The sequence below is a fragment of the Pelophylax lessonae genome, assembly GCF_965119305.1.
Source record: "Pelophylax lessonae genome assembly, chromosome: 3".
In the NCBI taxonomy this organism is placed as follows: domain Eukaryota; kingdom Metazoa; phylum Chordata; class Amphibia; order Anura; family Ranidae; genus Pelophylax; species Pelophylax lessonae.
Genome location: NC_138770.1, coordinates 511408131 through 511422447, shown reverse-complemented (window position 1 = coordinate 511422447; position 14317 = coordinate 511408131). Strand labels below are relative to the sequence as shown.

Below are 14317 nucleotides of genomic sequence, written 5' to 3'. Positions count from 1 at the left end.
AGTGTGTGCAAATCCAAAATCTATTTTCTCTTTCATTCATTGATGGACACAGCTCCTAATCTTTTTAACCATTGGGTTATACTGCCCCCTAGAGGAGTAGGAGACTAGGCAGAAAAAAAATTATGGCTACACCTATGGGCAGTCCCAGGGGATATACTCCCTCTCTCTGCTATAGGTACTCAGTTTTTTTCCGCCTAGTCGGGAGTAAGGGCCTAGTTCCTTGCTGGGATCTCTGGTCCTGGCAAATTTTTATTTTTTGATAGAATTCTTTTCTCCTGAAATTTTTCCTGTGAGATCTACAATCAACTACCTGGGCGACAGGCTGGATAATCTAGATTCAGTGGTCACCCCAGTCTGGCCAGCGAGCATGCGCAGACCTCAGCTCCGTGCTAGGTCGGCAACGACCTAGCCCCACCAGATGGGGGCTGGCCTGCGAGTTACATGACTCACGAGGTCACATACGACCGGGTCTCGGCCTGAGTCACAACGTTCCTCCTGGCCGACAGCCCCCCATTTTGATGGAGAGGAGGTTTTGTCTGGAGCGGTGCCTGCCTAGTTCCTGATATGGTAAGCAACTGTCCCCCCTGGAGGGTTGTGGGGTGGACATGGGACGGTCAGACCCCCGGGTTCCTCTCCTTCCCGTTAGGCACCCCCCCCATCGGCCTGGTGGTCCCTGCCGGCCATATTGCCACCCCCCCCTTCTTCACTGAAGCTGTGGGGTGGCCTGGTCCACTGCCTATGGTGGGGGCAGGGTGCTGTGATGGGGGTGGGGGGGTGTGCCACTGGCGACCGGGCAATGGGCTGTGGGGGGCTGTACCTGGTGGGGGCTTCTGCCAGGGCCCCCCTTCCTGCCTGTTACATTTTCTGAGGCCTAGGGATCCCTCCTGGTGTCGCACGAGGCTGCCATTTTCTTGTAGCCTGTGCGCTTAATGTACCGGGGCCATGTTTGTGTAGTAAGGTGGACATTTTTGGTGGTTTTCTATTGAATATAGCGGCAGCCATGACAGTGGAGCCCTCTGGGTGGCGATTTCAGCAGTGGGAGCCCCTCCTTATCCCCTGGTGCTGACTCTTGGATCTTTTAATTTACTGATCACCCTTCATGCAGTGCAGATTCTCCTGGTAGCTGCGGTGCCTGGTTTCTGCAGGGTGGTGAGTCTGGTGGGGTTCTCTCCCTCTCTACTGAGGATCGATTGGTGCTCTGTAGCTGGCAACTGGGTGGGCTGCCAGAGCAGTGAGGGTTGTCCCTTAGCAGTGTTTTACACTTTTTTGTGGGGTCCCACTGGTGACTCATTGAGTCTTCGGAGCACATCTCCTCATCTGATCCCCTCTCCGAGGCTGCGTGGCCCTCCAGATCTCATCCATCCATCGATGCACTGACGGCGGTCCTGGAGTCTTTTGTGTCCCGGGTGAAGGTGGCATTTGGGTGATGGGCTGGCAAAAAGCACCCCCCGCATTCCCCTGCCTCATCAGTCTCCTCAGATCCTGAATCGGATTTGACCATCGCAGGATGTGGATCACCCTGCTGGGTCTGCGACCACGCTCCCTGTATCCTCAGATAGTGAGGAGGATTACTCCACTTCTGCAACCGCGTACGAAAAGACGCTGGAGGATGCACTGATTGTAGCTGTGCATGAGACCTTAAAGATGGAGGAACGCAGCTGAAGCTGCGGTGGAGGTTCCATTTGGCATTCACAAGCCATCCAGAGCGGAAAAAAGCGGAAAAAGTGTTTCCTTTTACCCTCCTATTTTGACAGAATTGGCAGTAAATAGTGGGGACAACCAAAGCTTCACCTTTGGGACCCTAAGCGATTTTGCTAGGTGATACCCCTATGAGAAGTCCCTTCTTAAGAATTGGACTGTTCCACCAGTGGTGTTTCCAGATTGAACAAGGAAACCATGATTCCGGTTGAAGAGTCCCCGGCCTTTAAGGACTCAGCTGACAGGAAGGCAGAGGCTGTGGCCTGCAATATGTACACACTGGCTGGTTCGGCACTGAGGCCGGTATTCACCATTACCCTGGTGTCGCAGACTCTGACTGAATGGGCTAGGCTTTTACGCAGTGACCTGGAAGGGAAGTAGCTCCCCCCTGCCTTTGCTGAGCTGGCGGACCAGCTGGTCCAGGGGCTGCAGTTTTTCTGTGATGTCTCTTTGGATGCGGTTGCCCTAGGGCCTCAGCTCTCTATTAGGGAAGTAGTCCTTCGGCATGTCGTTTGGCTCAAATGCTGGTCTGCAGGACCAGACTTCCAAAAAGGCCTTGACTGATCTTCCCTTTCAAGGAGATCACCTGTTTGGTGCTACCGTGGATGACATCAATAAAGGTCTCAAAGGGGGGGAAGAGTACCTTTCTTCCGCAGGCTACTAAGGGCAAGGACCCTAGTTGCAGATGTGGGCCCTCCTTCTCAACTCATAAGCAGTTTTTTCATCCCTCAAGGTCGACTGACAAGGGATCAGAGCCTTTCGGGGCCTCCTCTGGAGGATCCAAGCAAACTTCTTCTGGCAAGTCAAGTGCGCCCTCACCCGTATCTGGGGTGGGGGGATGTCTTTGCTGGTTCCCAGACCCGTGGACTCCCCTGGTACAAGACAAGTGGGTCAAGGAGGTAATTCGGTCCAGCTACAAGATCGAATTTTGCTCTTACCCTCCGGTAAGATTCTTCCTTCCAACGTGCGACTGTCCCCGGTCCACTTACAGGCTCTTTTTGGGGCAGTGCAAGACCTTTTAGGTTACTGGGGCAATAGTCCCAGTTCTGACTTAAGAACGTTTTCAGGGGTTTTACTCAAACCTGTTTACAGTCCCCAGGAAGGAAGGCAGGGTCCATCCAATTCTGGACCTCAGGACGCTGAACTACTTTGTGCGGGTGCAGAAGTTCAGAATGGAGTCCGTTCGCACGGTGATGGTTTTCCTTCATCAGGGGGATTTTTCTTGCTTCCTTCGACATCAAGGACACTTACCTTCACATTCCAATATGTGTCGGTCTCCAGCGCTTCCTCCGCTTTGCAGTGGGAGAGGAGCATTATCAGTTTGTGGCATTACCCTTTAGTCTCGCTTCTGCTCCTCAGGTCTTCACGAAAGTGTTGGCCCCGGTGCTAGCATTGTTACGCCAATTGGGGATCACGGTACTGGGCTTCTTGGACGACCTCTTTCTGTGAGCAGAGTCTCCTACTGCTCTGGTTGAAACCCTGGAAATCACCATACGAAATTGAGGGTGTTTGGCTGGATTCTGAATTTTCAGAAGTCTGCTCTGGTTCTGTCCACAAAGCTCGATTATCTGGGTCTGACTCTGGTCCCGCCAGAGTGCTCCCTCATTTGGCAAACTAAATAAACTGCAGGCTGTAATTCGTCTCCTGCTGTCCAGCAGATGGTAATCCCTCCGGACTTGCATGCGGATGCTGGGCCTGATGGTGTGTACCTTCAAGGCGGTTCTGTTTGTACAGTTCCATACGAGATCCCTGCAAGGGAGGTTCTGGCCAAATGGGACAAGAAACCCGCAGTCTCTGGACAATCAGATAAGGCTTAGCCGGGGAACTAAAGGGTCCCTGATATGGTGGCTTCATTCTTCAGTGCTTCTGCTTGGCAAATCTTTCCTCCCCTTGTATTGAACAGTGGTCACCACAGATGCCAGCCTGTCCGGCTGGGTAGGCGTCCCCTGCAAAATTTCTGCTCAGGGGGTCTGGACACTGGAAGAGTCCAGACTACCGATCAATGTCTTGTTACTCAGAGAGATCAGACTGTGCCTGGAACATTGGACGGATCGTCTTCAGGGATGTCCAGTGTGCATTTAATTGGACAATGCCACAGCCGTGGCTTATGTCAATCACCAGGGGGGCAAAAGAAGTGTCCTGGCAGCTCTGGAGGTAGCCGGCATTCTAAGGTGGGCAGAATGGTTCGTTCCAGCTCTCTCCGCCGTACACATTCCCAGGGTAGAAAACTGGCAGGCGGATTACCTCTGTCGGCAGGCGTTGGACCAAGGGGAGTGGTCCCTTCATCGAGAGGTGTTTCAGTTGTCTGAGTCCTAAGTGGATCTGTTGGCATCCCGGCTCAACAGAAAGGTGCAAAAATTTGTGGCTCAGTCACAGGATCCTCTGGCGGATGCCACAGATGCGATGGTGGCCCCGTGGGGTCAGTATCATCTGATTTACGCCTTTTTTCTTCTCAAGCTTCTGCCAAGACTTCTAGGCAGGATCAAGGCAGAAGGGATTCTGGTCATCTCAGTGGCCCCGGACTGGCCTCACAAGCGCTTGGTATTCAGTTTTTGTGCGGCTGGTTGCTGACAATCATTGGATGCTTCATCTCATGGAGGATCTGCCGTCCCAAGGACCAATCTTCCAGCCTGCTTTACAGTCGCTGGCTTTGACGGCTTGACTGTTGAACGCCAGGTGCTGATGGATAGAGGTTTGTCTGAGTCGGCGAGTCCAACGCTGTTAAAAGCTAGGAAATCTACTTCTGCCTGGTGTGGTCTCTTGGGGTTCATCGCTCTTTTTTCGGTGGCTCAGATCTTCCTTTAACGGGGGGGGGGGGGGGGGGGTTGAGCAGAAACTGGCCTTTAGTACTATCAAGGGTCAGGTGCTGGCCTTAGCAGTCTTCTTTCAACAGCCCTTGGCCACTTACTCCTTGGTGCATACTTTTCTTCAGGGAGTTAGGCACTTGACCCCTCCAGTGCAGTCTCTGTTGCCACCTTGGGACCTCAATTTGGTGCTCTCAGTCCTCCAGAAGCCTCCTTTTAAAGACTTTTCGGTGGATTCCCCTGTTTACACTGTCCCAGAAGGTGGCCTTTTTGGGGGCTTTCACCTCTGCGCGCAGGGTGTCGGAATTAGCAGTGTTACCCTGTCGTTCACCTTACTTGGTGGTTCACAGTGATAAGATGGTTTTTAGCCCTGTCCGTCGTTCCTTCCTCAGGTTATCTCTGATTTTCATTTGAATTAAGACATTGTGTTGCCTTCCCTGTGTCCCAGGTCAAAATGTGGTCCGGGCAATTAGGGGTGTACCTAGCAGCTACAGAGTCTTTTAGGAAATCAGACTCACTATTTGTGCTTACAGAAAGGGTTGTCCGCTTGCTCTGGGACCATTTCAAGATGGATTAGACAAACGGTGAGTCGGGCCTATTCCCTCAAGGGTTAGGTTCCTCCTTTCCCTGTCAAGGGGCACTCTACTCGGGCGCTCAGTGTCTCCTGGGCCTTTCGTCGTCAGGCCTCAGTGACGCAGGTTTGCAAGGCGGCCACCCGGTCAGCGGTGCACACTTTCACAAAGTTCTATAAAGTGGATGTGTTGGCATCTGCGGATGCTTCCTTTGGCCGCAAGGTTTTGCAGGCTGCTGTTTACAGGACCTGGTCTTCTTTGAGGGTGTATTGTTTTTTTCAGGTGAGCTCCAGTGGTTTTGGTTAAGCTCCTATTTACCTAGTTGGCTATGAATAGCCTTGGAAATTTATTTTTTGCTGTTCCCACCCCTCATGTTTAACACTGCTTTAAAATGTCCCAATGGTTAAGAAGATCAGGAGCTGTGTCCGTCAATGAACGAAAGAGAAAATGGGATTTTTGACTTACAGTAAAATCCATTTCTCTGATGTTCATTAACGATGTTCACAGCACTCACCCCTCTGTGGAGTTGTAATTCTTCTGACACTGCTTGTAACAAAACAGAGAGCAGAGAGAGGAAGTATACCCCTGGGACTGCCCATAGGTGTAGCCAGAATTGTTTTTCTGCCTAGTGTCCTACTCCTGTAGAGGGCAGTATAACCTAATGGTTAAGAAGATCAGGACACCATTAATTCTGACCAAATCTCCAACTCCATTTGGAGAATTGCAGCCACAAACTTGCAAGTAACCTCCACCATGCTTCACTGTTGTCTGCAGACACTCATTGTACCTTTCTCCAGCCCTTCGGTGAACAAACTGCCTCTTGCTACAATCAAATATTTCAAAGTTTAACTCATCAGTCCAGAGCATCTGCTGCCCTTTTTCTGCACCCCAGTTCCCATGTTTTTATGCATAGTTGAGCCTCTTAGCCTTGTTTCCACGTTAGAAATATGGGTTTTTGGCTGCAATTCTTCCACAAAGACCACTTCTGACCAGACTAGATGGGTGTACCAGGGTCCCACAGGTTTTCACCAGTTCTGTGCTGATGGCATTGCTGGACCTCTTCCAGTGGGAAGTATGATGTGCCTTTCATCTGCTGTATTAAGTTTCCTTGGCTGATCACTGCGTCTACGATCCTTGCCCAATCATTGGTGTCCTCAATGCTGGGAAATATAGGCAGATACTTATCCGTCATGCCATAACATCAGGTAGGGGTGTGATTGACCCCAAATGTATTCTGCAGCAGGAGAACAACCCCAAACATACAGCCAATGTAATTGAGAACTTTCTTTGGAGTAAAGAAGAGCAAGGAGTCCTGAAATTGATGGTTAGGTCCCCCAAGAGCCCTTACCTCAACAACATAGATACCCAACGTGTGTACAATCACACTGTTTAAATATGCATGTGGGACCTATGTACTGTACGTATTCACACTTACGGGGGGGGGGTGTTGTTGGGGCACTTTAAAAACTTTTTACAGAATTGTATTTATTTTAATTCAGTTTTTTACACTGTGTCTTTGATTTTTTTAAATCAACTTTATTGCTATCATTCAGGATGAACAACATCCCTCGTGATAGCAGGGGCAGTGACAGCTGCTCTTTGAGTAGAAATCTAGAGTCTATTAGATTTCAGATCTTTCCTCTGCCCTCAAAAAGCATCTCATCAAACCAAAATTGGCCACTTATATTACTAGCCAGTAACTGAAACCGGACGTGACTTGTATTCATTCGACACAGAGGAGGACAAAGTGCAAATGTACCTTCTCCATCTCTGTACTCAACCAGCCACACAGGATACAGCAGTCCTGGGCTTCCCAATTGTCCCAGAGAGAGGCTGTAGAACTGCTTGTATCACTTTTACAGAAAAGCCATGATACTGGTATAACCGCTTTCCGACATGGATATATATATATATATATATATATATATATATATATATATATATACAGTATCTCACAAAAGTCCATCACCTTTACCCTCAGCAGTGGTCGTCTTGGAGGTGTGCTTGGGGTTGTTATGTTGAAATACTGCGCTGCGGCTCAGTCTCCAAAGGGAGGGGATAATGCTCTGCTTCAGTATGTCACAGTACATGTTGGCATGACACACTTGTCTTTGTACTCCTCACCTGGCTGCCACCACACACATTTGATACCATCTGAACCAAATAAGTTTGTCTTGGTCTCATCAGACCACAGGACATGGTTCCAGTAATCCATGTCCTTAGTCTGCTTGTAGCAATGCTGGCAGTTCTCATACGTCCATTTCCCAACCTCTGGATATGACGCTGAGCATGTGCACTAAACTTCTTTGGTCAACCATGGCGAGGCCTGCTCTGAGTGGAACCTGTCCTGTTAAACCCCTGTATGGTCTTTGCCACTGTGTTGCAGCTCAGTTTCAGGGTCTTGGCAATCTTCTTATAGACTAGGCCATCTTTATGTAGAGCCACAATTCTTTTTTTCAGATCTTCAGAGAGTTCTTTGCCATGAGGTGCCATGTTCAACTTCCAGTGACCAGAATGAGAGAGTGAGAGCGATAACACCAAATCTAATACACCTGGTCCCCATTCACACCTGAGACCTTGTAACACTAACGAGTCACATGACATGTGGGAGGGAAAGTGGCGAATTGGGCTCAATTTGGACATGTTTACTTAGGGGTGTACTCACTTTTGTTGTCAGTGGTTTAGACATTAATGGCTGCGTGTTGAGTTATTTTGACTGTACTGCAAATATATATATATATATACTGTAGCAGCTTGGAAGCAGATAAAGTGGATCTAAAGTGCAAAGTCTACCTTTTTAAAGCCCCCTACTCCCTTTCAGAAAGTAGCATAGATATTCGAGAAACAAACTGTAGGGGAGCTGGTCTTTGAATCCCCTGTTAGCATATTACTGTCCTAGTCTATGAGAGCTATAATAATCCACTGATGTCGGAAAATAAACTTTAAGCGCTGTTGATTCAGATTGACTCTTTTGTATATGACATGCAAAATATACATTTTCTTAGGAATTTGAGGATTGAATATGAACAACTGAAAGCACAGCACTTGAAAAGAGGGCTGAGCCCTCCATCCTCACCCCCCGATTCTCTGGCATCCCTGCAGCATACATCTGAGGATGCAGAACTTATTGCTGAGGCAAAACTACTAAGGCAGCACAAAGGCCGACTGGAAGCCAGGATGCAAATTCTGGAAGATCATAACAAGCAACTAGAGTCCCAACTTCAACGGCTTCGCCAGTTATTGGAGCAGGTATCAAACAATATATATTTTATAAATTGACTTTTGTGGCTTTGCATTTAAACATCTGAGTATACACATGAAGGTACTCATAATGAATCTCTAAATTATAAAAAGAAACTAAACAATTGGAACTTTAGAGGGCAGTTCTACAGGGGAAAACTAGTGAGGTGATGTCTTTGCATCCATAGATACTTTCATATATATAGACACAAGGTCACAAATCCAAAGTACAAAAAACATATCAGTGTATTATTAATCAGTAAGGATAAACCAGATCAGTATCACACAGACATTAATTAAGACTTGAGAGATGTTCTAAACATTTTTACCTCTGAACAATACAAAGCTAATAAAATGTTGGTTTTAGATATGATTTAGGACCCCCAAAGGTGCAAGTCTTCTTATACAACACTATTCACATTATTTTAAGCAAAGCTTTTTATAGTTCTATTTCAAAACTTTATCAACCTAACAGTAAAGATCTATACGGGTCATCATTTGTAAGGAGTGGGCTTTATTATGTATTTGGTTCAGTTTGCATTATGTGCCCACATTTTCCAGAGTAATCAAATTCAGCTTTAGATCAACATGTAGATAATTTCCTGCGGTGTTTAGGTTACTTTTGGATTTACTGTTTTAGCAGCATTTGTTTTTAAATCTATGTATATCAAACTTAATTTACCCTTTAATGCATTAGGGCCTACATTATGCATACTGTATATGTGACAACACAGATTGGGCCTTATGCGTGCTGCCACATATATGCATACTTGTGTTTGTGTTGGTGGATCACATGCTCCCAGCACTGAGACCAACCTGTAACCAATAGCTTCTGGTCACTGAGTACCAATCGTGAGCTGGTGAAATTGGCTCCCAGTTGCATGTTCACTGCTATAGCCAATTACAGTGATTACTCTGAGAACTTTCCAGCGCATTTCCTTCTCTGCAGAATGTCTGTGAGGGGGCTCTCTAGAAAAGTAAAAAAAAATTCTCGTTCTCACAATGCAAACATATGTAGTATCCTTATGCATGTCAGGAACGTGAAAATGTAATCTTTCTTTTTATATTTTTTATTTTTTTTTTTTTTTTTTTAGCAGTGGGTGATGGTTATGGCAAGGAATATAACGCTAAAATGTAAAAAGTTTAAAAGTGTTAAGTGTAAAAATGTTTTCCCTTGATAAGAAAAAAAGTCAGGAGATTACTGATAACATTTACCATAAATAAGGACCCCATTTGTCCTTAAAAAAACAAGGTATAATTCACCTGGATAGACTAAATTAATGTTTCTCAACCTTTTTTCAGTCAAGGCAACCTTTAAATTTCTGCACCCCATTCTAAAATGTAAAAACATAAACTAATAGTTTTACATAACACAGCAAAATACACACACACATAGAACACACAATAGAGGTGATTTATTCTTACAAAGGAAAACACTTCTTTGCACACTGGTACTGACTAGTATTCTAATGTTTCTCTTTTCCCTCAGTTACTCTCCCTGACTCAGCTTAGATGACCCTAGTGCTGACAGAAAGGGGCAAGGGAGGGCAAAGCAAGGATGCTGTGCAAGTGCCTGACGTCCACTTTATCAACTGATAGCGCCATTGATTGTTAGGAGGCTGGCGGCTAGAAGGTTGTGCTAGAATGGTGCGCAATGAAAAACTGTGGCTTTGTGTAACTAAAAGGCAGACTTGATCTACCCACTGGCTTGTACGCAATTTTCGAGTAATTTTTTTTGCGTTTTGCCAAGGCACTGTAAAGAAACTTGAAGGCACCCTAGGTAAAAAAGACTGCACTAAATAGTAAAAAAGATATATACAGTAGCCTAAGTTGCAAAACTTGGTTAGAAATCAGTGGGAAAATATAGATTTCAAATTATATATTTCCTTCTTGTACTGGTGGCCAATACAAAAAACTGCTCTGCTACTGGTGTCAAAAAACAAACAAACAATGCCTTGTTTTTAGCAGCATTAAAATCACTTTTTTGAAGTTGTTACATTGTAACTATGGGCCTAATAAAATTACATAAATTATGCAGTGTGTTTATAGCATTAACACAGCAGTTTTTGATTTTCACAAGTCTCCCCACTGTTGTTTTAGACTGACCTATAGTTTTAAAATAACTTCAAGTAAAAGTCAAGTAATATAATGTCTAACTGCTGCTATCACTTTCCTTTTGGAAAAAAAGGTTTAAAGGGTAACTCCAGTCAAAAATGAAATTTTTCCTATTAATAGTATGTTAAATATCTTTATCTTTGATATTATTCATTTTCTGGCTAGCTGCTTATCTAGCTTAGAAATTCTTATCTAAACTAGACAAACAGCTTCTTCCTGTTCTCCACCGACAATGCTGTCTCTCTTTATCTGAATTTGCTAAGCTGTCTTTCACTTCCTGAAAAGGTTGCCGGTCTTTCTTAGACAGGCATGCCTAGACCTTCTCATCCCTCCTATCCTTCACCATGATCTCCTCCTGTCTTCATAGCCTCATTTATGCTAGCAGCTTCTCCTGAGAGACAGAGGAAGGGCAGGCATTGGAAGTATGTTATGTCCACTCTTCATGGTTCCAGCATCACATAACATTGATTTCAATGGCACATGTTTCCATCTATGCGACTTTGAAAAGGGGCCTGCACTACTTTGATGCAACTTTGATCCAGGGAGAAAATAAGTTTGATCAAAGATGCACTCAAAGTCGCACTCTAAATCGCACAACTTTGGAGTTGCACTAGTGGAAACTTAGCCACTGAGCTAGAGTGCAGTTTTGATCCAACTTTACACTCTCTGGATCAAAGTCGCATCAAAAGTTGCATTAAAGTAGTGTAGGTACCTATTCAAAGTCGCTGATTTTCTAAATCGCATAGATTGGAACAGGTGCCATTGAAATCAATGGGTTGGTACTTGTCATGCGACTTAGTGTGTCCAAAGTTGCATGACAAGTCGCACTAGTGGAAACATAGACTTAGAGTGGTTGCCTTTACTATGATGATTGTAGACTGTGAGCTGAGACACCAAAGCACTTCCAGCCACACTGACAGTCCCCCCTGTGTCCAGGCTTCCTTCTCCTATGGTTGTCTTCATTCATAGCCCAGCACAGCTATACTGTATATGTGCCCCCCCCCGTCCTGTGTGGATACTGGGCGGGAACCCATGAGCAGCTCCTCCCATTCTATATACGCCCGCTGGCTACACAGGAACAGTCTCCCTCCCTGGAAGTGATGTCACTAGCTTTCAGTAGCCACACCCACTTGCTGCTCTTGGACTCAGCAGGAAGAGGGATTGAAGTCAAGTGACCGCACTGAATACTGCAAAATAAAGGTAGAAAAAAAGGATTTTTTTCATTTTGACACATAAGGCTGAACTCAGTTCACAATAATGATTGCAGGGGAGAAATTAAGGTATTAGGCTGTACTTACGCTTTAATCAATATAAATTAAAGCACCCCAGTCAATGTTTTTTGATTTTTCTTAACCCTGTAACTGACGATGGTGGACAGCTTTGCCTACTACAGGAAATGTGCTACCAAAAGATCTACTGACAGGATCAATAAGGAATAAAACTATGGTCTGGGGGAGTTAGGAAAACAAAAACTGCTGGGTTTAGAGACTGTAGCATACATGTAATTGATAAGTGAAATGCCAGCTATCAGGTTAGACCAGCTGTTAGCAAGCTCCAGCAGGTGTTTGACAAGTTTCATGTAGCACTGAAGGTTGCAAAGTTTACTAACAGCTTGTTTTTGGCAGTCAGCACTTCATATTGATGTGTTTAATTTTCCAAAACAGGTGCTGAAGGGTGTTTTGTATATAAGATTGCATGAGTCTAGGTCCCCTTTAAGAACAATCTGCTTCACCATTTGATCTCTATTTATTGAAAATAATCTGTACCTAGCAACCTTCTTTTGCAATGTAACAAGCCTTCATTAAAGTGGTTCTTTTTTTAGACATTCCCATGGTACTCTGTGGCTTGTGATCATTTCGAATCAGAAATGAAAAACTGGCAGGTCATGATGTTGAATTAAATTTCTCAGGAACACATAAACATGTTTTTGCTAATACATGGAATGTTCCTAGTTCCCGCTCCTGTTAATATCCATAAATATTTAGATGTGTCCAGAAGGTTGATGCATCATCCAGACTTATTAATATTCTGTAAATGTATGTTATAGGCAGTTGTAAAAGTAGTAGTACAGGAAGGAATCATTGCAGATAATTCTTGGGTGGTATTATTTGTTTTCCCTAACATACATGTTCATCTAACGTGATTTTATTTTACTTTGTTCATAGCCTGACTCAGAATCCAGGGTGAATGGAGTCTCTTTGTCTACAGTCTTAATGCAGCCGCCAGCCCCACAATATACAGCTGACCACTACAGTTCACAGTTTCAACAGACAGGTGAGAGGCTGATCTAAATGATTTTATATATATATATATATATATATATATATATATATATACATACATACACAGTACTGTGCAGAAGTTTAAGGCAGATGTGAAAAAATGCTGTAAATTTAGAATGCTTTCAGAAATAGAAATGTTACTAGTTTATTTTTATCAATTAACAAAATGGAAAGTAATTGACCACAAAAGAAGTCTGTATCAAATCAATATTTGGTGTGACCAACAAATTTGCCTTCAAAACAGCATCAGTTCTTCAGTTCTTTTAGGTACACCTGCACACAGTTTTTTAAGGAACTCAGCAGGTAGGTTGTTCCAAACATCCTGAAGAACTAACCACATATCTTCTGTGGATGTAGGCTTCCTCAGATCCTTATGTCTCATCATGTAATCCCAAACAGACTTGATGAGGAGATCAGGGCTCTGTGGGAGGCAAACCATCACTTTCAAGACTCCTTGTTCTTCTTCATACTGAAGATAGTTCTTAATGATATTGGCTGTATGTTCATAGTCATTGTCCTACTGTAGAATACATTTGGGGCCAATCACATGCCTCCCTGATCGTATGGCATGATGCATAAGCATTGAGGACACCATTAATCCTGACCAAATCTCTAACGCCATTTGCAGAAATGCAGCCCCAAACTTGCAAGGAACCTTCACCATGCTTCACTGTTGCTTGCAGATACTCATTATTGTACCGATCCCCAGTCCTTTGCAAACAAACTGCCTTTTGCTGCAGCTAAATATTTTAAATTTTGACTTATCAGTCCAGAGCACCTGCTGCTTTTATTGCACCCCAGTTCATATGTTTTTGTGCCTAGGACATGGAAAATAGGCTAAGCAAAAACATAGGAACTGAGGCGCAGAAAAATGGCAGCAGGTGCTCTGGACTGATGAGGCAAAATTTGAAACCGCAAATGGAGTTGGAGATTTGGTCAGAATCAATGGTGTCCTCAATGTTGAGAAATACAGACAGATACTTATCCATCATAGTCTTGCATATAGGTTGCTAAGGCTCCCCAGTCCGCATGTGACTGTATGGTAAGAAAAGATTGTGGGAGTACCACCCTCCAGCTCAATATACTGGATGGTGGTGAGTATCTCTGGATCTTGTTTTATGGTTTTTACTTCATCCATCATGCCATACCATCAGGGAGAGGTTACATTGGCACCAATTTTTTTTCTGCAGCAGAACAATGACCCCAAACATACAGCCGATGTCATTAATATATATATATATATATATATATAAATATATAAACAGTATCTCACAAAAGTGAGTACATCCCTTACATTTTTGTAAATATTTTAATATATCTTTTCATGTGACAAAACTGAAGAAATTACACCTTGCTACAATGTAAAGTAGTGAGTGGACAGCTTGTATACCAGTGTAAATTTGCCGTCCCCTAAAAAAAAAAAAAAAAAACTCAGCACACATCCATTAATGTCTAAACCGCTGGCAACACAAGTGAGTACACCCCTAAGTAAAAATGTCCAAATTGGGCCCAATTAGCCATTTTCCCTCCCTGGTGTCATGTGACTCATTAGTGTTACAAGGTCTCAGGTGTGATTGGGGAGCAGGTGTGTTAAATTTGGTGTTAT

General features: G+C 44.4%; 1 protein-coding gene across 7 annotated transcripts in view; it reads left to right on the top strand.

Moving 5' to 3' along the window:
• Positions 1-14317, top strand: part of UTRN (utrophin) — a gene marked incomplete at its 3' end in the record, with an annotated part of 1040500 nt that overhangs the window by 1007597 nt on the left and 18586 nt on the right. For all 7 annotated transcript variants that reach the window (XM_082249947.1, XM_082249941.1, XM_082249943.1 and 4 more), the window contains 2 exons: positions 8080-8323; positions 12595-12703. In XM_082249947.1, coding sequence (XP_082106073.1) covers positions 8080-8323; positions 12595-12703 — 353 coding nt within the window. The remainder of the gene's footprint in view (positions 1-8079; positions 8324-12594; positions 12704-14317) is intronic.